Source organism: Enhydra lutris, unplaced genomic scaffold (genome assembly GCF_002288905.1).
Source record: "Enhydra lutris kenyoni isolate GAN:26980312 unplaced genomic scaffold, ASM228890v2 scaffoldscaffold57, whole genome shotgun sequence".
NCBI lineage: Eukaryota > Metazoa > Chordata > Mammalia > Carnivora > Mustelidae > Enhydra > Enhydra lutris.
In genome coordinates, this window is record NW_019154141.1 from 6,628,361 (window position 1) to 6,651,419 (window position 23,059).

At 51.9% G+C, this 23,059-nt stretch overlaps 1 protein-coding gene across 3 annotated transcripts in view; it reads left to right on the plus strand.

Moving 5' to 3' along the window:
- The window catches only part of LOC111158087 (protein kinase C alpha), a 393,808-nt gene that overhangs the window by 338,491 nt on the left and 32,258 nt on the right, over nt 1–23,059 (plus strand). For all 3 annotated transcript variants that reach the window (XM_022519916.1, XM_022519919.1, XM_022519917.1), the window contains 3 exons: nt 1,677–1,768; nt 4,354–4,416; nt 5,383–5,521. In XM_022519916.1, the coding sequence (XP_022375624.1) occupies nt 1,677–1,768; nt 4,354–4,416; nt 5,383–5,521 (294 nt within the window). The remainder of the gene's footprint in view (nt 1–1,676; nt 1,769–4,353; nt 4,417–5,382; nt 5,522–23,059) is intronic.

Consider the following 23,059-nt stretch of genomic DNA (forward strand, 5'->3'; position numbering starts at 1 on the left):
TTCCAAAGCACTGATCAGCCCCTTTGTGGGGCCAGGGCCCTGGCATGGAGCTTGCTGGTGGCCCGCGAGAAATATAAACATTTCGAGGGTACCATTGTCAGGCATGCCCATGCCCAAAGACAGGCCCGCCACCCCCCGGTAGCTCCCCTTTTTAGGATGTGACTCAATATTCAGTAGCTATAATTATTACTGTTACAATTATAATTATTTTCAACTTTCTGCTGGCCAGAAAATGACTTTCTGTTTTCCATCTCTCTTTCAAAATCTCCTGGGAGGCCCCCCTCAGTGCTCTTGGATTTTAGAATTTCCGCATGACCCTGACCATGGAACCGCACGGTGTCAGGGGCGAATCATGGGCTGGAGAGCAAGATGCCGGCCACTGCGTGTCAGCCCGTTGCGGGTGGCACCGCCAGCCCCTTCTCCCAGTAGCGCCTAAGTAGCTCCTGGGAGGGAAGCGCAATATGCCAGGCAGGGAGCCGTGTCTGCGAATCCCAGCCCAGATCCCATCCCCCGGCTACACTGATGAAGCTCCGGGAAGCAGCAAAACATGGAAATAAAGATGGAATTAAAATTCATCACAGGAAAGCTAGTGATGGAAGCTCCGGGAGCTGTTTCCTGGATGCTAGCAACAGCCTCATCATTTTTTTCCCCTCCCTGTGCGACACTTTCAAGTTTAATAACTTCCGTGAAATGGTGACATTGTCTAGAAATGAGCAGAGGTCGGCTTTCACCTGGTTGTGCTGTGCTGTGAGCTGCTTGGCTCTTCAACCCCATCGTTCCCCATCTACCCCACTGCAGTGTCCTCATAAATATGCAGCTTTATTGGGGTCCATGAGGTACGCCCTCCATGGGGCCGGCATTGAGCACACCAGTGACGGAGAAAATAAAAAAACAACATTTGGGCCTATTACGGGTGCAGAAGCACATTGCATTAGCCTCTCCCCGTATAGTCCCCTCCCCCATAGTAAATAGCATTGAGGATTTATAATTTAGGAGCCCAGCCTGACTCACGAGACTTGTTTCCAGAAGCTTCCAGTGGAAACACATGACTACTACACCACTGAGTGTTGCAAACCAGCAACACTCGTTAAAAGTAGGGTGCCTGGGTGGCTCAGTGGGTTAAGCCTCTGCCTTTGGCTCAGGTCATGATCTCAGGGTCCTGGGATCGAGTCCCACATCGGGCTCTCTGCTCAGCGGGGAGCCTGCTTCCCCCTCTCTCTCTGCCTGCCTCTCTGCCTACTTGTGATCTCTCTCTGTCAAATAAATAAATAAAATCTTAAAAAAAAAAAAAAGGTAAATAATTGGCCCATTTGGGTTCTTCACACCACCCTTAATGTAGTCGTGTAGTACATGTGCAGGAGAAAGGGGAAGAGCGTTTGAGGCCGTTGCTGAGGTAGGGAGCGCCCGGAACCGGAAGGGGACCGCCATGTGGACAGAAAGCCGTTATTTCAGAGTTACGTTAATGACTTTATACATCCCAGGGCCCTCATGCAATAGGGTTTATTACTTAGGTCTTATCCGGGAAGAAAAATTTTGCAGGGCTCCACCGAACAGACCTGCCAGCATGGCCCACGGTTGACTAACTAATGAGAAAGCAAAATACAGCCCAGAAAGAGTGAAGGAAGCTTCTTGGCCGGTGGCCAAGCCCTGCTCACATGTTGAACCTTCGTCTTCAGGACCGGCTGTATTTCGTCATGGAATACGTCAATGGCGGGGACCTCATGTACCACATTCAGCAAGTGGGAAAATTTAAGGAACCACAAGCAGTGTGAGTATTTTTTTTTTAAGTCCCTTAATTTAGACAGGCCATGGGGACCACTGCTGGGTGAAATACGGGAGTGGGGTTTGCCCACCTTGGGGCCAAGCACCGTCTCCTCCCAAGGGGCAGACTTCTTGGTCACCACTTCTGAAGGGAGGTTCATTCTACATCTGGTTGGTTGGAGACGCTGGTGTTTCCCCTGTCACCCATTCTGTCACCCATACCCCCTCACTGACGGAGTCGGCCACCTGTTATTTAACAATTGATTATGGCACAGTCACAACACACCGAGCACTGGAGGTGGCTGTCTGCCCTCCGGGAGCTCAGCACCTGACCCAGGGCAGAAGTCACTCGCCAGTCGTACCGTGTACCCGTAACGTTAGAGGTAGCACGCGAGCCCTGGAGAAGGGTGGGGGGGGGGAACCTCCTCAGGAAATGCCCAAGTCAGTGAGGAGGAAGGTGGTTTGGGATTGAGGGTGCAGGGGCTCTGGGTGTTGAGCCTGATGGAGGGCCTGGCTGAGGCCCACAAAAGGCTGGGGAGGGCTTCAGGGGGACTCACAGCTTCAGGCTCAGCTTTCACAGAGCCCCGTGACCGAGAGGGGAAGGGGGGCAGGAAGAGTAGGGACTAGTGCAGCGGGGCTGGTGAAGGTCTATGTAGACGAGAAAGAATGGAACCTTCGTCAGGCCTTGACCTTGGAGCCAAAGAGGAGGAAGGGTCTTTGAGAAACGTTCTGGAGGAAGAAAAGCAGAACTCGGTGTAGAACAGAGAAACCTCTTCCGGTGACACCTCATTTTCGGTTTGGGAGGGGGCAGCCGCCAAGGAGGAGACGATGTGGAGGAGAATCATGAGCTCCGTGTGGAGAGTTCCATGGGGATGCAGGAGGCAGCTGCAGAGGGGAGAGACACAGCCCTTTGAAGAGAGGACCTCGGTACCTGAAAAAGTCACCCTGTTTTCCAGGGGCCAAGAGGTCACAGGACACACAGCAGAGGCAGACATGTACAAACAGCTATTTCAGGGGCGCCTGGGGGGCTCAGTCAGTCAAGCGGCTGCCTTTGGGTCTGGGGATCAAGCCCTGCATCGGGCTCCGTGGTTGGCGGAAAGCTTCTCCCTCTCCCTCTGCCTGTCACTCTGCCTACTTGTGCTCTCTCTCTCTAGCTCCCTCAGATGGATAAATAAAAAATCTTTTGGGAGGAAAGATTTCTCTTGGGGAGTATGCCTCATGGGCATGCCCCCGATTAATCAAGTCAGCTAATGTTAATTGGATCCTGGCTGATGTTCATTGTAAAAGACAAAGGTAAAGAACTTACGGGTGGGATGGCTTGACCCGTCTTAGGGAAGATGGACTGAGGGCAGAAGAAGGCATGTTTTGGTAGCAAGCTGAAAAAAATGCAAAAGGGGATTTTTTTTTTCTTTCTTTTTCTTCATTCTCAGATTTCCTTATTAATCAAACTCATGAACGCCCATCAGATTTTTATTATTGTCGAAGGGGGATTTTTTTTTTCTATTTAGATTTTTACTTCTCAGTTTTCAGGAATGCCTGTCTTTATCCCGTGTCTTAACTCTGTTTGTTAGAAAGCATCAAAATGCTCGGGTTGTAAAGTAAAGCTTGATGACAGAGCTGTAAAGGGCTAGTAGCGAAACAGCCACCTTACGTTATAAGGTGACATCAAGGTGTCTCGTCCAGCCCTCTTACGTTGTGTGTTTGTGGTGCTAGAAGGGTCTTATTTTAAAAAATACAGAAGAGCTTGAAAAATCATGTAAAAGTCACCTGCAATCCCATCGTTTTCCCTCCCCCATCCTGTCCCTCCCCTGCCGGCCCTCAGGGGTGCCCCCCTCACCCCTCCCCGTCAGAGTTCTGTGCCCATCACTAGAGGTTGTTCTCTGCTCGTGTAGACATTGCACGAATTTCAAGCCTCCCAGGTACGCGATGTTGGCACAGACAACATTGTGGATTCTCAGACTTCAAAGATTCCTAAATCCTATGCACATTTGAAAACCTCTTTTAGCATTTACTCTGAGTTTATTATGAATTATTTAAAAGGGTAAACTTGAGCATGAATCATGGCGTGTGTCCCATTTATCTGAGCGCTTGGGATGGGGACGGTGGGGGGGGGGATTGAGGACACCTGCTATACGGAGCACATTTGCGCACGCTTCTCCCCCTCCCAGGGGATCGCTGCCCTTTCAAACGTTAATGCGTTCTGTCCAGGAATAGGAAAAGGGACCTTTTCTCCACTCTTCCCCAGTCCCGACACAGAATAGTCTAGTGGCCAGTCTTTAAGAGATTGTATTGGAGAATTCTTGTAAGCAGTAAATTAACTGTCCACCGGCCTCAGACAAGAAGCTCTTGTTTGTAGACAGGTCATAAACCTGTCTCTCTGACTCATTAGCTGCGAAGTTCCTCGGGGAGGTGGGAATGATAAAATAGCCAACGGAAGGGCTAGGGGTTTGTCATCCGTAGGCCGATGCTGATTTCTGAACTGTCCCGGCATCCTACATTCTTTTGCCTCCTTGATGCCTAAACCGGAAGGAACAGAATATTCAGGAATCCAGAGAGCAAGCCGGCGGGCCTGACGAACGTTTTCTTTTGCAGATTTTATGCAGCAGAAATTTCCATTGGATTGTTCTTTCTTCATAAAAGGGGAATCATATACAGGTGCGTGTTGAAGCTGCGTTGCTGGTGGGGCACCCCGGAGTTTTCCCGGACCTCTGGACCCCCGTGTGCCTGTGATTCTGTTGCGGGGGGTGGGGGGGACTTAAGGCACGTTGTTGAGGACCCTTGAGGTGACAAAGACCTGCCGGCACCCACCTTTGTCTTCAGCCTGAATGCAAATCAGAGCCACTCTGATCTCCGGGCCTCAGAAGATTTTGTATCTTGTTTCTGCTTCCCACAAGAAAACATGCTTTTCTCTCCACCGACAGCAACTTCCTCTGCCTCTTTTTTGGGGGGCGGGGTGGGGATGGAGGTCAGGGAGCAGCAGAAACTGAATTTCTGTTACAGAATTTCTGTTATAGAGGCTCGGCAGAAGAAGAACACGGGGAGCTGGGGAGAGGCAGGGGGGAAAACGATTGAGTTAAATTCTTCAAGTAGTTAGCAACAGTCAAAGTCTAATGCCGAAGAAAGGAAGATGTCTTCCAGGTTTAACTGAAGAGTAAAAGGATCTATGGCACCAGCCAGAATGTAAGGGACGCATGTATGTGACCCAGCAAGGTTGTCCTGAACCTGGGATTTGGCAAACCTGGTTGGGTACCAGCCCCCGCACCCCGCTATGTCTGGGAGCCTAGTAAATCAAACGGCTGGGAGCTGCCCCAGACCTGCTAAATTAGAATCTGGTGATTCACATGCTCGGCCAAGGTTGGGGATCACTAGGCCAACCATGTAGTCATTTATTTGGTGTACATTTATTATGTACCTACTGTGTTCTAGGCCCTACGGTAGGCTCTGGAGATTTCAGAAACTAAAAAACAAAAGCCAGTCCTTCCTGGTCCCAGCTCTCCTAGGACTCGTAGTTAATACACCGTTGAGGTGGCAGCTAGAGAAAGATCCTTGTGTCTCACTAGCTCCGGAACCAACCGTACGATGTCGTGGGAAGGACGCTGATGCTCTCCTGCTTCCTTGCAGGGATCTGAAGTTAGATAATGTCATGCTGGATTCGGAAGGGCATATCAAGATTGCTGATTTTGGGATGTGCAAGGAACACATGATGGATGGGGTCACCACCAGGACCTTCTGTGGGACACCGGATTACATCGCCCCAGAGGTAGGGACCCTGATTTTCCTTGGTTTCCAGACCAGACCTTTCAAATCACAAATACAGCCCCCTTCCTGGGGGAATCCCCAAGCAAATCAGCAAGACAGTGACCACAAAATAGGCTAAACTAAATAGAGCAAAATAGAAAACAAGTATGAGAGCTCAGTACATGTTAAGGGAGTGTCTCATTCTGTGGGACTTTGTTTTGTAAGCTGGGTGTACGGTAGATTGTGTCTCTTACACAGTCATCATCAAGACAACTTAAGCTACACTGTTGGGCAGAGAGGGGGGGATATTGCTTGTAAAAATGCTCTGCTTGGGAAAACTGCGTCAAAAGGTGGGTCCAATGGTGGCTTTTTCGGAAAAGCAGAGTGATCAGTGCCCTAAATGACCCCCTGGAATTGACCAGGGTGTTTGATCTAGGAAGAATATTCCAGCGTGGTTGTAAGGGGAGTGGTTTCAAGACGTGTGATCACAGCAGTCGCCATATTGCTTCATCTTTGTTACAATCTTTTTGCTTTTGATGATTTATTCGTTTATTTGAGAGAGAGCACAAGTGAGCTAACAGGGGAAGGGCAGAGGGAAAGGAGAGAGAGAATCTCAAGCAGACTCCAAATGGAGCCTGACCCAGGGCTCGATCCCACAACCCCGAGATCATGACCTGAGCCGAAATCAAGAGTCAGGCAGGTAACCAACTGAGCCACCCAGGCACCCCTGTTATGACACAGTCTGAGTGATTTTCATCCTATTGCGAGCCTACCTACATGCCCGTGACTGGGTGGGTTATAACCCTGGGTCGCTATGTAGCCAACTTTCTGTGCACACACAGCCCAGTGGATGAAACGGGGTCTTCCCAGCTGAGCTCCAGCATGGTCTAAGCTAACAGATACATTACCCCAACCTTCCCTCTCTGGACGCTCTCCTGTTCGTGTTAGCAGCTGGCAGCTCATGCGGTATTTTTTTTTTAAGATTTTATTCATTTATTTGAGAAAGAGACAATGAGAGAGAGCATGAGCAAGGAGAAGGTCAGAGGGAGAAGCAGACTCCCCATGGAGCTGGGAGCCCGATGTGGGACTCGATCCGGGAACTCCGGGATCATGACCTTAGCCGAAGGCAGTCGTCCAACCAACTGAGCCACAGTGTCCAGGTGTCCCTCATGTGGTATATTTTTAATCTGTTGCCCCACGCGTTTGTCTTAGAGGCAGTAGGTGTGACATGAGCTTAGGAGTCAAACCAATGTGTCCTTCAGGTCTGACTTTTCTTCACAGTCTGTGGGAACTCAGGCAAGTGCCTTAGCCTCTCAGCTCCCACATCCACAATGGCAAGTTAGGAATGATAATATCCTCCTTGTAGAATTGCACTGAGGACAGAAATGCCAAATCCAGTGTTTTACACCTAGTGCTATGCTCCGTGGCAGCCAGTGGTCCACAAGGAAAGCTTAATATTTTTTTCCCATTGTTAAGAGGTTCCTTGTTTTGTTTCTTATCTACGCAGTGTGGGAACACAGACTTCGAATATTTACTTAGAAACTTAAATTCTCGGGGTGCCTGAGTGGCTCAGTGGGTTAAGCCGCTGCCTTCGGCTCAGGTCATGATCTCAGGGTCCTGGGATTGAGTCCCACATCGGGCTCTCTGCTCAGCAGGGAGCCTGCTTCCCTCTCTCTCTCTCTCTCTCTGCCTGCCTCTCTGTCTACTTGTGATCTCTCTCTGTCAAATAAATAAATAAAATCTTAAAAAAAAAAAAAAAGAAACTTAAATCCTCAATGACGTGGCCAAAGGTGACATGGTATCTTGATACATACCTTTGGGGGGGTTTGTCCCCCAAAGAACTCACATATTACTGTCTCCAGGCTTAACGTGAGCTTACGTAGTCCTCAGACATGAAGAATGGGGAGAGCGTACAGTGAAAATACAGCTTCCTGATGCAGGATTTATTCTGACGCCTCTGCCGGCTGACATGCATTAAACCAACTGTGATTATGAACTGCGTCTTCTCCGTTTAACACCCACCAGCTGCTATAAATGTGTGGTGACAGAGAAGGAAGCGTTTTTTAGGAATAAAGGTGGTTTGAACTTCTCTCCAGTAAGACCGATCTCTGAGATCAAACAAATGGCTTCCCGTGTTCAGTAACACTCCAGCCACGTGACATCACCAGGGACAAGGGCATCCACGTAGATGAAATGTTCCAAATAATGGACGTTCGTTGTCTTTTTTTTCCCCTAATGTTCTTCATTGTATCAGTTTCCTATTGCCGCTACAACAAGTAACCATACAATTTGTGGACTAAAAAAATACAAATTTATTATCTTACGGCTCTGGGGTTTCGAAGTCCAAAATCCATTGCGCTGGGTCAAAGTCACGCTATCGGCAGGGCTGCACCCCTCCAGGAGCTCTGGGGGAGTCCCGTCACCTTGCCTTTTCCAGCCTCCGTGTGGCTACCGTCCGTGGCATAACTTCTTACCATTTCTGACTTATGATCCCATCTGCACAGCCTCCCTCTGGTAGGACCATTGTGATTACCTGGGACCTACCCAGATAACCCGGGCTGGTCGCTCTGTCCCAGGATCCTTAATCACACCTACCAAGTCCTTTTTACCAGATAAAATTACCATAGCCACAGATTCCCGGACTAGGGCGCACACACCTTTGGGGAAAGGCCCGTCCTGTCACACTCATAATGGTGTCCTGCATGACCATATTTGATAAGCTCCCAGCCCCCTTCTCCAGGAACACCTAGACACACTTCTAACATATCTGGGTAACTTTTTTTTTTAATTGTACTCATTTGTGTGTATGTTTGTTTAGTTCTGTGTACCTCGACCACAAGTGTAGATTCCCGTCTCCAACGCCACCGTCAAGAAACAGTTCCGTCCCTCCTCTTGGCCTTTTAGAGCCACACCCACCTCTCCCCAACCCTCCTCCTATCCCCATTCCTGGCCCCCAGCAACCACTCACCTATTTTCCATCCTATAACTTTGTCGTTTCAAGAATGGCATACAATGGAGTCATATGGTACCTAATCCTTTGAGATTGGCTTTCTCATCTGAGCACTTTCTAGAACTTTCTAGTCATCCTACTGGAGTGCACGTCCACCACCTGGGCAGGTGGTGGACTTACTTAAACATCCTGTGCCTCAGTTTCCTCCCTTGTAAAGTGGGGATGATAACGTCTACCCCATAAGGTTGCTCTCTGTGACTTGGAGTATCGTCGGGCCCCAGGCAAGGTCGTCCTGCTGTGGGTGTTGTTCTATCTTGACCCGTTTGCTACACAGTGTGGGGGCCTCTTGTGGTCTTCTGCTGCAATCCCCTTCATGGTCCCCACAGCATGACTCAGAAGAGGTGCCCAAGGCAGTGAGGAATGGCCCACGGCCACCTTCCTGAGAAACCCAGAAGCAGGTTTCCCTGCTAGACTCAGGCCCCCAGCAGACACGGGGACTGCCCACCCCACAAAACCACCGTTCTGCTCCTAAGTGACTCATGCGTCCCGAGACTCACTGTGCCCAACAGGGTGCCGCTGGGACAGTCTCCACCGGGACCCGGCCCTCGACACACTTCACAGTGTGGACGACATGACACTCAGGTGAGCAGAAGCCCAAATCCGTGTTTCAATTTCAGTTGACTTTCATCGCAAGCTGCACCACTTTGGGAACTCGATCAATAATTTAGGCTGTTTTTACCTTCCACCAGCATTTTCCCCGTACAGATCTGGGAATGTGGCCTGTGTGGCCACAGGAATAATTGCGGTGAAGAAGACCATCCTGGGTCCAAGCTTCCGAATTTGCTCAGAGGTTAACATAATCCTGTCCTCTGTGTAAATCTTTCTGTTAGGCAGAGGCAAAAATAATTATCTTAGCTGGTATTTTCCCCAATAGGCAAAGCAGAGGCTTAAATATTTATGGCTGTTTGTTTAAAAGCCTTGAAACGGATTAATACTGTGGCATCTCCTTAACCAGGGAGAGGCGCTAAGGCAGAAAGTGTCGCTAAGAGACGGGATTCTGGAGTTGAGCTGGACACCCGCAAAGGGGGCGCTCGTCAGGGTCTAATTCCTGGACCCGACCTCACGGCCTACAGCCTGCGCCGTGCTTTCACACAGAGAGAATTCTTGGGGGTCAGTGCAAGTCCCTGAGAAGGACACACGGAAGCTTCCTTGGGGTTACTCCCCCATCTGAAAGCAATGTGGGGAGTGTGCGGGTCAGACCCCTCCCAGCAGCCGAGCACCAGGCTCCGAATCCCAGCGTGGCCCACTTTTTCCTGGGAGAAGGGGAGACACAGCAGGGATGGGCTTGCTCTGAATCCCTCCTGGCATGGTGGGAGCAAAGCCTTTGGAAAATGTGCTGTGAGGAGTCTTTGCGGTTGTGGGGCGGGGCAGGGCATGGTAGATCACACCCAGGACGTGGGGACTGTCCACTCTGTACCAAGCCCGCTGAGCACATCTGGTTTGTCACGTTGCGTCTATGCACAGAGCTTAAGTGACTCACCCAAGGTCACACAGGCAGAGGTGGATTTGGACCTGAGACGTTCCGGCCCCAGCTCCCAGACGTACATTCCGGCCACTTACTGCCCCAGCTCCAAAGAGAAGAGAAAACTCTGCAAGCGAACGAGCACTGAGATATTGTACAACACGGATGACGTCTTCCAGGAGCTCATCTGGCTCACCTGGAGTCAGGGACCTGAGTCATAGACATCTTCACTGCAGTCCATGACTCGGGCCAGGATCCCTGCTGGTACTACTGAGCAGGACCCTTAGAAGCCACGGCCGGCCACCAACAGCAAAGCCCCTCTCCCACATGAGGCAGCAATCAGCCAGATACTCGGTGCACCTGCCAAGGGCCTGGCATGCCCAGCAGGAGGACAGAGCCCAGCGGGGACCTGCGAGGGGGGCTGGAGCTGGAGGTGGTTCAGAATGGGCCACTGCCGCCCAGGAGAGCCGCAGACTGAGAGATGGGGATGGTTCCCCTTGGCAGGAACAGATGGTGCCCCAACATGGCTGAGGGAATGGTCTGTGGGCACGTGTGCTGTTCCCACAGCCAGCTGACCGTGCACAGACGGACAGGCTCCTGGGAGGGTTGGGGAGCTGGATGGCTTCAGAGAGCTGGAGGCCTGCCCTAGGGGGCTATGGCTTCTCCTTCCATCCCTATTGGAAGGGCAGCCCAGTCTTGCCTCTGACCGCCTCCAGAAGACTGCATTTGTACGTAAAACTTGCCTACTTGTTCAAAGTAAGAAGTGTATGTCGGTAAGATTCAGCCAGTGGGCCACCAGCTGTGACCTTTTCTGGCAGGGGTCAGGGATCACATCTGGAAGGAATCACATTTTAGGAATGGGAAGAGAAAGGGAGGCCAAGGGGCATCCAGAGAGGTGGGAGAACTAGGGAGCCAAGTCTTGGATACCAAGGAAGGTGAGTGCTCGTGAACTCAGAGATGGCTGGGGACTGTGCAGGTCAAGGAGCTGGGAGTGAGGAGGGAGAGGGAATCCGGCCCGAGGGAACCAGCCATCCCTAACGTGGCAGGAGCTGAGTGTGAGCGCCAGCAGCCAGGCTGGGACCATGTCTTGGGGGAAGGGATGGTAGACGAACAGGGGAAGGAGGATGGTCACTCCTAGGGAAGCAAGATGAAGGGAGCATCGACAAGGCTGGGAAGACCTTGGCGTATCTCTAGGCCCATGGGAAAACGCTCAGAGAGGGGGAAAGAGAAGACAGAGAGGGAATAGCACAGGCCAGAAGGGAACGGGATAGGGAAACAGGAGGAAGGAAGAAAGCTGAAATCATACTGGCTAGCTGGCCTTTTCCAAGGGCAAGGCCAGGACGTGTGGAGCGGGGGCCCGGGGCTGGGAGGGGTGCTCCTCCCACATCCACAGGCGGTGACACGCACGAGGCTCCTAGACGTGACTGAGCAGGTAGTAGGAACCAGGGAGCGAGGTGAGAGCAGGGCTGAGTGTCTGTCAGAACAGGTGAATCCTAAAGAGTATTGAGACTAGGTTCAGTGCCGGGAGGCGAGGAAGGGTGGGGAGGAGAGGGCCAGAAGGGTAGGACATTGCCACAAGAGCTGAGGAGGGAGTTCGTTTCTGATTTAAGCATCTTGGAGGAGCCCGGGACCCTTTGCTGTCTGCCCCCCTCTTCTCCTCCCTAACCTCATCTCTCCCCTCACCCTTCACCCCTCACCCCTGTCTCTCCAAACCCACCCCTGCACTGACTTCCTTACCATTCCCAAATTGGCCGGGCTCTCGCATCCCCAGGGCTTTTGCTCTTCTCCTCCCCTCCACCTGGGACATCCTTCCCCAGCATCGGGGGTTCCTCCTGCATCTCAGCTTGGATGCCCCCTCAAGGAGGCCATCTTTCCTGGTGACTCTGTTCAAACCTGCAGACCTGGGTCCCCGCCCCCGCTCTCCTTCCACGGCGCTCATCACCCTCTGACAGAGCACGTCGTCGTGCTCTCACGTGCGTGTCTCTCTAGCCCACTCGGCCCCCCAAGGCAGGGCCTTTGTCTTTGGTTCCCTGCAGAGCCCCTCGCCCAGGCTCTGGAGCAGGGCCCAGCAGGCAGGGTGGGTCTGGGACAATCAGGTGCAGCATGGAGGAGGGGGCCGGCAACAGAACAGAGCCGAGGGCTGGGGAATTGAGGGGTCAGGAACTCGGGCAGGGATTGGTCTGATGACCCCAGGCTGCCACCGGCAGGGGACCGCCACGTGCCTCACGCCAGCGACCCATGAGAGCTGGTGTGCGCACTGGGGGTCCGGAGTGTCTGAAGGCATGGGACATCAGCCTGGGTCTTCCAGAGACCCCAAAGTGCCGGCATATGGACCCCCCCCCCCCCGGGAGATGGTTCCCGGCCTTTGGGGAAGAGGGTGTAGAGAAGGACGGAGCATAAAAGAGGATCTGAAAGTTAAATGAGAAAAGAACACGCGAGATGCACGCAGCCAGGCAGTAAATTAGCACTTGCACGGCTGAGAAGAAAGGGGGAGATGAGAGGGAGAGCAGCGGGGGCTCCCCCGGGATCAGCGCTTCTGAAGCGCCCAGCGGAGCGAAGAAAGCCCTTGATTAGAGACGGAGAATGATAAGCCGAAGGTGGCCTGCTTGCTTTTAGTTTCCCTGTGTGTGAGGTCACTGTCTGATGCCTCCGGCTTCGCAAGAGAAAATGAAGCCGCTGTCTTCCCTCCAAGAAATATGTAAAGAGCCAAGGCCAGGCTTTCCCTTGGGTTCTTCCTTAAATTGTGTCAATCTCCTCAGACCTTTGGTTCCACTCATCTCCGCTGGGGTCTGCCCGCAGCTCCCAGCCCAGCTGGCCCTGCTTTGTCAGTGTAGCCCTGTTCTCTGGAGCACCTGTGCCCCTCTGGGACGTCGTGGCCGTGAGGCACCTGTGACCCCGTCCTTCTTCCTGACTTCCTTCCCGTTCTTCCTCCGGAGGTAGCGGCTCCTGGTGGGCGAGCAGGACCCAGGGCGGAGGCCTCACCGACTTGGTTTACTTTACTCGTCAGAGCAGCTCCACAAAGCTGGTGTCCGAGGCTCTGTTTTCCAGAGGGCGAACCCGAGGTGCAAAGAGATTCAGTCATTTTTCCCACAGCCCCCGTTCAGGGCAGAGCTGGGCCTTGAACCCAGGGCTGGTCCGCTTCTCTTGGCAGAGGAGGGAGGGGACTGCAGGTGTCAGCCCAGGGGCACCGCGAGCGGGCCTCGCTCCCAATATCCTCCTGGCTCCCTCTCTTGTCTGCAGAGCCCCGCGAATGCCCTGAGCTTTCTCCCCCTCGTGCTGGGGCTGCATTCACTGGCCTTTTGTTTGGGGATTTGTTTAAATCCTGTAAAAATGGGTCAGAGATTTCTGAAATCTTATTTCACCTTTTACTTTGCTGTTGTGGGGGAGGGGCAAGCAATGACCACACTTCCCGTTTCCTAGCACATATCATGCGCCTGCATCTGTCGTCTCATGGAAACCCTCCGATAGTCCCCTGAGGTGAATTTTACAGACAAGGAAAAGGAGACATGGAGAGGACAGGTGCCCTGTCTGAGGCTCATGGACAGCAAATGACCCGGGCCCCAAAGTACAAGTCTGCGGCCCTAATGTCACCAGGGGCCAGGTTCCCCCCGCCCCAGGCTATCACTTACAGCCCTGTTACCAAACACATCTGGAAAGACCACCAGGCTGTGAGGCCCCCGATTCTGGAAGATCTTTTATTCCAGCGGACCGAGCTCCCACAGGCCCAAGATTTATTCCTAACTCCTGGCTCATTGCTTTACTGCACAAGTAGTTGCCTCGTTCAGCTGCACAGTGAACATCTGGAGGCCTGAGGTGAGGAGGGTCCCAGGCTGGCGCCACGCTGTGGCTCTTGTCCGCTCCCCTGGCACCGGCCACCCCCACCCGCCGCCCTGTGACAGACCAGTACGGGGGGGCGGTGGCAGAGTTCGAGAACCACCAGAAGGGGGTCTAGCGGGCTACGACAGTACATCTGCTTCTGAGCTGCCCCCGTCTGACCCTGCACTGGGCCCAGGCAGACCAGAGGCCCCACCCCTGAAGGGAAACTTCCCGTTTGACTTCAGGTGGCTTTTTCTTCATCACTGTATAGTGAACTGCGGCTATAGTTCTGCTCTTTTAAGAACCTGGGGTGACATCTATAAGATGGGAACACTCACAGGACCATCCTCAAAGCATGGCTTTGAAGGTGAGGTGAGTGTCCCCGCAGCCGCCCCAGAGGAAGCGCTACGTCCGCCCACTTCCGTCCGTGGCTGACCGTTGCTTCAGTTTGCTGCTGCGTAACGGCCACCAAGCTTCATGGCTTAAAACAACAACCACGTTACAGCTCTGATTCTGTGCAGCAGAACTTCCGGCGGGACGTGGCAGCGCTGACCCCTGACGGCTGTGGGGGTGTTGGTTGCTGTGGCCCTGCTGTGTTGGGGGATCCAAGATGGCCTCTGGCTGTTGGCTTTTGGCTGAGGCCCCATGGGTCCTCCTCTGTGTGGTCTGTCTTTCCGTGAGGTCTGTCACCACTCAGTCGTCTACCCAGAGCTTCTCAACCTGGTGGCTGGCTCCCAAGAGGGCAAGAACGGAAGCCATGGGTCCCCGTGAGCCACACCTGGAACTTCACTGTGTCACTTGAACCACATTATGTGAGTCAAAGCAAGTCCCAGAGCCAGCCCACTCTAAGGGAGGCGATAGAAATTATGTTTGCAGGGATGGGGTGTTGGGTGCAGGGGGTGTGGCCTGGTCACCGTGCAGGAGGGCATACGGGATAGGAGGGGGTCACTGGGCCCAGTTTTGGGGGAAGCTTGTTTTGAGCTCTGTGCTGGCCCATGGGAGGCTTCTCAGCCCAGCAGCCCAGAGAAGGCAGATCTCTAAGGTGCTGAGGACCCAGGCGAGAGGGGCCTCCGCCCTGTGTTTTGGAGCTAGGATCAGCAGACCCCTTCTGCTAGGGGCTAGAGAGTAAATATTTTAGTCTTTGTGCTAATCTAAATTTTAGATTTTACCAGGAGGCAAAATTGAGCAACTGTTCCTGCCAAAAGGCCGATAGTCTTTTTCACGTTGTTTTCATTGGACGTGTGCTCACAAGCAGCGCATACACAAATGGGACGTGGGCCGAATTTGGCCTGCAGGCTGTCCCCAGCTTTTGACGGATCCCCCTAGCCCTCTGCCAGGCTTAGCCCGCCTTCTAGGGCTGGAGCAACACGCCCTGTGGGGCCTGAAAATTCCCTTCCATGACCCACGTGGGCCTCTTCCTACAATCCATCCTTGCTAGGGACACCACCCAGACCGCATGTCTGATGGAGAGGCTAGGGGTGGCTGTTCGCAGGGCACAGCAGGACAGAGTTTGGATGCACAGGCCGGGGCACACAGGATCTTCATAGATGTGAGGAAGGACTGAGAAGGAACAGGATCGGGGCGGGGGAGTGGGCCAGGGCTCCCAGTACTGGAGTGGAATCTAAGGGGTCCATGAATTCTAAAGTCGACCTCCCCCTCCAAGTTGTTGAGAAGTATTATGGACTGACTTTATGTCCCCTCAAAATTCATGTCACTCCCTAACCCTCCATATGACTGTATGTAGAGCTATAGGGCCTTTAAGGAAGTGTAGAAGGTCTAATGAGGTCGTTAGATGGGGCCCTGATCCAGTAGGACTGGTGTCCTTACAAGAGGGCCAGGAGACAGCCCAAGGGCCCCTCACAGAAAAAAGGCGGGGGAGCCCCATGGGGAAGGAGCCTCTGTAGCCCAGAAGAGAAGCCTGTCAGAAATAAGGCCTGCCCGCGGGTACCTCGATCTTGGCTCCCGGCCCCCGGGGCTCTGAGAACATGAATGAATACGGTTTAAGCCGCTCAGTCTGTGGTATTCTGTTCTGGCCACGTGAGCTGACTCATACAGGAGGGTGTATTGGTCACAGTGGCAGAAGAGAACATTTAACAGTTGGTTAGCTTGATCAGTCATGTGTGTTCAGACATCTGGTATGTGGGCCTCGGTCACTCTTCTTCCAGTGTCCCCTGTCACACACACACAAATGTTAGCGATGGACCTGTCCTAGACCAGGATGGACTCCTACCTTTAGGCTAGGTGTAAATTATGTTGTAAACCAAGACATTTTCACGGTCAACACCATCGTCTCTCATCACGTGGAACAGGAAGGAGCGGTAAATGAGTCTCAAGGTCAGAGGCAAGAGGCAGTCTCTCAGAGGTCCTGGTCCCGAGCCCTGGCTCTGCTGTGCATGACTACACGGGCACTTGCTATTGCCTCGACTTCCTCAGTGGTCACCAGAAGTGGTACCCAGCGCAGTGCAGCCCAGGAACTGCGCTCAGTGGTAGCTCAGATGCAAACGTGACCTCTGTTCCTGTTGGTATCACAGTGTATCTCCCCATGGTGGAGGTTCTCGAAAACCTCAGGCTGGGAGGAGAGCGTCTAAAGAGGTGTTTGGTTTCTACTGAGTAACGGGGGATCGCCGAAGTCACACTGAAGAGGTTGGGTGACGTGGTAGTGGTAAGTCCATCAGGAGGACGTTCTCCCAGCCCCGTCTCATGGCCACCGCCCTGATTTCTTCCACAATCAGCACATGTTACCTGGGAGCTGGAGAGAGGTGAGCCCAAGCAGGGGATTAGCGCCTCCTTGGAAGAACCACAAGGACTTGAAACGGGAACACTTCCCCACGGGGACCTCGGTGCTAATGCCTGCTCCGAGGGCCACAGAAGACCACGTCCCACAACTCCACAGCGCACATCCTGAGTTCAAGGAGCACCGGGCGCAGGGGCGGCTCTCCACAGCCTGGAAAGGCAGGTGCGGCTTTCTGAATTTCACTCGCGTCTCCCTCAGAGGTCGCACTGCCACTTTGGAAGACAGTTTGGCGGTATCTTACGAAGCTAAACATAGTCTTCACCGTGCGATCTAGTAGCCGTGCCCCTAAGTGAATTGGAAAACTTGTGCTTGCACCAAAAAAACCTGCACACGGATGTCTGTAGCAGCTTTGTTCATAATTTGCCCAAACTCAGGGGCAAACAAGGTGTCCTTGAGCAGGTGAATGACTGCATCCACTGTGGTACAGCCGCACGGAGGAATGTTATTCAGCACTGAACAGACACGAACTGCCAAGCCACATAAAGACCCGGAGGAACCGTAAGTGCATATTGCTACGTGACAGAAGCCAACCAGGAAAGGCTGAGTGCTGCGTGCTTCCACCTGCAGCATATCCTGGGAAAGACAGAATGAAGGGAGACAATAAAAAAGGTTAGTAGCTGCCATGGGGCAGTGCAGAGGGAGGGACAACTAGGCAGAACAGAGGACACTGGGGGCAGTGAGACTGTACGACACCACCGTGGTCGAGACACGTCCTGATGTATTTGCAAAAACCCATAGATCGTACAGCACCAAGGTGATAATGATGTAACCACGTAGTTCATCAGTTGCGACCAACATTCCCGTCTGGTGAGGGACGTCCGTAGCTGGGGAGATCGTACTGGTGGGGACAGGGCACACGGGAACTCTGCACGTTCCACTCAGTTGTGCTGTGAACCTAAAACTTCTCTTTAAAAAACTTTATTAAAAAACATATAGGGTCACCTGGGTGGTTCAGTTGGTTAAAAGTCCCAACTCTTGATTTCTGCTCAGAGCGTCATGATCTCAGGGTTGTGAGATCGAGCCCCGTGTCTGGCTCCATGCTGGGTGTGGAACCTGCTTGGGGTTCTCTCTCTCACTCTGCTTTTCCCCACCCCTGCGCTCTCTCACTCTTGCTCACTCTGTCTCTCTTACTCAAAAATATATATACACGGGGCGCCTGGGTGGCTCAGTGGGTTAAGCCTCTGCCTTCGGCTCAGGTCATGGTCTCAGGGTTCTGAGATCGAGCCCCAAATCGGGCTCTCTGCTCAGCATGGAGCCTGCTTCCCCCCACCACCTCTGCTTGCCTCTCTGCTTACTTGTGATCTCTGTCTGTCAAATAAATAAATAAAAATCTTTAAATTAAAAAAAAATACATATATACATGTACATATACATATACAGCCTCTGGCCCTTTCTGTGCTACATAAAAGTCTGGGATGGCACTGGGAATGGGGTCTGTAATCACCAGGCTCTGAGCTTTGCTTCTGTCTCCGTCCCTCCCTCTTTCCTTCCTTTTTTCCTTTTTTCCCTTTGTCTTTAAAGCCAATGTTAATCATTACAAACCATTCTTGTACTTGCCATTCCTCTCCTGACATTTTGGGGGAACAGGATTTAGGTTGTTCTGCTGTTTGCTTTCTGTTCTCCTGGAGTACAAGGAACAACCAGGGAAAAGAAGGGGTAGGTGGTATGAAGAGATTATAAAGCACTTTTATTGCCATTAGAGCAATCATTTCCTGTTCTTTCCAATCCTGGATAGAGCCACAATATCTGTCTAAACAGAAAATATATACTCTGGAATCCAGACTTTCCATTTTCACCTTGTGGCAATTTTCTTTATACTTCTATCCTGCCTTTTGTCCAAAGACTTCAAATACTGTAGAGTTTTCTCATGTAGTGTACGAAGATCCCTGATGTAGGGCATTACATTTCCGTTTTATTTATCCATTTTCCTGTCTCCTTCATTAGAGTCACAATCCCTGTGCCTCGCAGAGGGCCCAGCCCAAAGACGTGTATAGTTAGCCACAAACAGTGGAGGTGAGGAAAGGAGGAAATGGGAAGGGGGCGTCGATGAGAAAAGGAAAACCTGAAGTTTTGCTGCTCGGGTAAAAATTAATATAATTGCACAAGATGGGGATTTTAAAGATTTTATTTACTTATTTGACAGACAGAGATCACAAGTGGACAGAGAGGCGGGCAGAGAGAGAGAGGGAAGCAGGCTCCCTGCTGAGCAGAGAGCCCGATGCGGGACTCGATCCCAGGACCCCAAGATCATGACCTGAGCCGAAGGCAGCGGCTTAACCCACTGAGCCACCCAGGCGCCCAAGATGGGGATTGTTTTATGACTTTACATACCCCCGCCTAGAGCAGTGTCCAGCACGTAGGAAGCTAATACTTGCTGAAAGAATGAATGGAAAGTTCAGCATTGATGAGAATTGCCAGGTGCCAACTATCATGTCAGGGTGTTTAGTACATATTGTGCAAATAATCTCTCCAAGCAGAATGTCTTCTTTGTCCTCCTGTGAGCCACCTGTACCTTCACTGCCTGGATTCATTTTCGCCTGCCTGCCGTGCCTGGGGGCCGGTTCTTTCTTCTGGTGTTCAGAAGTACAGAGTCGTATCGTATATTCAACTCAGCTGCAATAAACACATTTTATTATATGAAATGCCGTTCTATCCCCTGCTGTGTTCCTACCAGGTGGGTGCTGGAATTCTGCATCCCAGCTGAGGAAATGGAGACTCAGAGAGGCTCAGCAACTTGCTCAGGGTCACACAGCTCTCCCATGGCAGAGCCAGTCCCCAGAAGTCAGGCTCAGAGCATTCCCATCACAGGGTGCCTCCGCACGGTGGCTACTGGTATTCTGGGCTTGGATTCAGCACCCAAAGGATTTTTGACTGGGAAGCCTCTTGGGCTGAGAGGTGAGGTGCCTCACCCTTACCCACCACGAAGCTTTCCTGTTGCTCGAGCTTTGGTCCAAACCTGGTGCTGCAGGAAGGGGACACAGTCAGGAGACCTTGTTGTGAACCAGCAACCCACTTAGCTACTCTGAAATATAGGTTCCTTTCCAGAATCCTAAGGACCTTTGTAAAGCACCTGTAAGGGCCGCTCTCCAGCCTCAGCAATCCAGCAAGTTGACGTTGGACTTAAGAGGTGATGGTGCCCACCACTGGGGCTTGGATGAGATCCAGTCCCGCATGATTCTCCCGCACCAGCTGCTGGGGGGTGGTTCCGGTGCTGGGTGTGCAGGGGGCTGTCCCGGCCCCGCTGGGTAGGAGTCTGGAGTCACGTGAGGGCAGATAAGCAGTCTCAGCATGATGCGACAACGGCCCTAGGAGCTACGAGGAGGCCAAGGTCTGTTGGCCCCAGAAGAAAGAGTGGAGGAGACAGTTCATGAGCTCACGGTCCCCACTGTCAGGACAGAATGCCCAGACGACACTGCGGCTCTTCCTCTTTTTTCCCAAATGATACCGTTTTGACGTGTCACCGTTCTTAACCAGGCACATAAAGAAGGCCTCTTGTGGCCCGTACTCTATTGCTGGAAACTTAGGATGTTTTTCAAAACAACCGTGATTTTTTTCATTAAAGTAAAATAGTTCTATTTTTGATCAAAGGAAAGGAAATTTTTATTTCCTTGAGACAGCAAAAGGACTCGAGCATGTTTTATGCATAAAGGCCAGTGTTTGTCTGTAATGGCAGCCTGGGAAGGTCCTTCTGTGGTTGGGCTATTTATTAGGGTGGGTTCTGGGGGGGCAGGTAGCAAGTAAACGTCACGTGAAAGTGAAGAGTGGAAACTAGTTAAGGTATAGCCAGGAATGGGCGAGTGGGTCTCCTTGAACAGATGCTGCGTTCCCGTGGGACACACATGTGTCCCCTTAAGACAAAGTCTCCAGGGCCCGAGTTCCTGAGCGAAGTGGCTTTCTTGGCAGCTTTGATCCTGGTAAGCATTTGAGCCCCTTTCAGGACCGGTTCCCACCATAGCCGATGAACCTTTGGTTTAGAAGAATGGTCAGAAGTGTGGATACCAAGTCCAGGTGACCAGGGTTCAAATCCCAGCATTGCTACTTACTCGCTGTGTGACCTCAGGCAAGCTACCTCACCTCTCTGTGTCTTATTTCCTCATCTTGGAAATGGGGCACGCCTACCTCATAAAAGTCTCACAAGGGCTAAGCGAGCTAGCAGAGCTAAGGAGGCTGGGGCATAGTGAGTGTTGCAGTGGTGACGTAGCTTATAGTCATTTGGGCAATTGCCAATAGCATCTAAAACCTTACTGCGCTGCCCCCCGGAAAGCTTCTGGAGCCCTGCCCTCTTTGGGAGGCCTTTGAGTATGTAGCCCTGGCACCCTGCGATGGGAATGCTCTGAACCTGACTTCTGGGGACCGGCTCTGCCATGGGAGAGCTGTGTGACCCTGAGCAAGTTGCTGAGCCTCTCTGAGTCTCCATTTCCTCAGCTGGGATGCAGAATTCCAGCACCCACCTGGTAGGAACACAGCAGGGGATAGAACGGCATTTCATATAATAAAATGTGTTTATTGCAGCTGAGTTGAATATACGATACGACTCTGTACTTCTGAACACCAGAGAAAGAACCGGCCCCCAGGCACGGCAGGCAGGCGAAAATGAATCCACGCAGTGAAGGTACAGGTGGCTCACAGGAGGACAAAGAAGACATTCTGTGTCTTCTTTGGGTGGAAAGGTGGATAGTTTCAGAGCGTTGTCCTTCCAGCCACTGTGGCCACTGGCCAGCAGGGAGATGAGAAGCGGTCCTCTGGCCCCTTTCATTCTGGTCCTTTGCCCAGGCGGGGAGAAAGCTCATTCATATCTGACTTTTACAAGACGGGCGGCCATTTGAAACATCCTGACATCTCCCGCAAGCCGTTGGCTCGTGTGAATATAATCATAATGATCATATGACAAATAGCAGGAAAGCTGAATGACAGTGGCCCTGTTGGGGGTCTGTCTTTGAAGCTGAAGTTCAACCCCCATGTGCTGCAGGGAGGTCCGCCAACTGGAGCCCTTCTTGCCAAGTCTGCCTCTCTTTTGTGAGGTCCTCTGCTGGGGGAGACCAAATTGCCATTGCAGCCCCCCAGGCTTGGCTGCACGCCACAGTTGGCCCACGAGCCCCAGAGACACCTGCTCCTGTCCCCAGTGGGGACAGAAACAAGAGAAACTCACCATCCATTCTGTGGCCTCTAAGCCTGGTCCTCAGCCCAAAGCTGGCTCCCCAGGCCAACAGGAACCCAGGAACCAGAGTGAGTTGTAGGAGCCCGTGAGAGGGTATAGACCAGCACCGTCGAGTAGAAACAAAATGTAAGCCAAACGGCATCTCACAGCCCCAGTTTTGTGTATGTGTGGGTTCTTTTCCTAAAGATTGACTGTCTGATTGATATAAGGAATCTCTACATCCAACACGGGGCTCGAACTCACCACCCCAAGATCAAGAATCATGTGCTCTACTGACTGAGCCGCCAGGTGCCCCCTAGCAACCACATTTTTTTAAAAGTTAGAAAAAAAAACAAGTGAAATTAAGCCTAGAATATTTTATTTAACCCAATAGATCCAAAATATGACTGAGATATTTTGCGGTTGGGAAACTAAGTCTCCAGAATCTGATGTGTCTTTCCCACCTAGCGCACATATCGTTCATACTAGCCACTTTTCCAGTGATCGGTAGCCACACGTGGCTGGTGGCTTCGTACTGGGCAGGCAGGTTTGGACAGCTCACAAGGGACAGCGCAACCCACATCCTACATCATGTGTATCTACATGTTTCCCTTCAAATGGGGCTCTCTAACACGCTTGCCCTTTTGCAGTGAGATTTTTAATTTTTTTTTTTTCAAAATATGTATTAGTAGCAGCTCATCATTGAGGGGAAAGCATGCTTCGTTCTAACAATGAATCCGCAATGGTAAGGTTGCACCGCTAGACCTTGTAATTTAGATCTTCCAACCTTCCCATTTCATCTAGCGTGTAAGCCAGGGGCGACATGTTGTGAGCTTCTCCAAGAAGAAATGCCCCAGCTGAATTTCAAATCCCATCTGGTTATTACCGTTGAGAACACAGCAGCGTTCCACATGACTTTGTCATCTCGGCCCAGGAGCTGGGCTGGCGGGCTGGAGGGATTGCCAAATGCTGTCGCCAAGAAAAACGAGATGTTGTCACTTGGCATTCTGCTTTGGTAAAAGCCTTGGAGGAAGGAGAGGGTGTTATCACCAGGAGTCATGAGAGTCTGATGCTGTGCAAATAGGAAATAAAAACCAAGTTGGACCAAAGTTGATAAAGAGTCAAGAAGAAAAAAAAAAAAATCTTCAGATGGCCCTGGCTTTTCGGATTTATGAATCATTCTGACCAAAGACAGGGAATTCCTTACCCTTGCCCTCTGACAGCTTTCCGAGCTTTCCGACTGCCCAAGTAGAGGAGTTTGATTGGTAAGACTGCTCAGACGCTTGCAGAATATAGGATACGAAATACAGCGGGACTTCCCTAGTTCAGCACCCTCCGTCC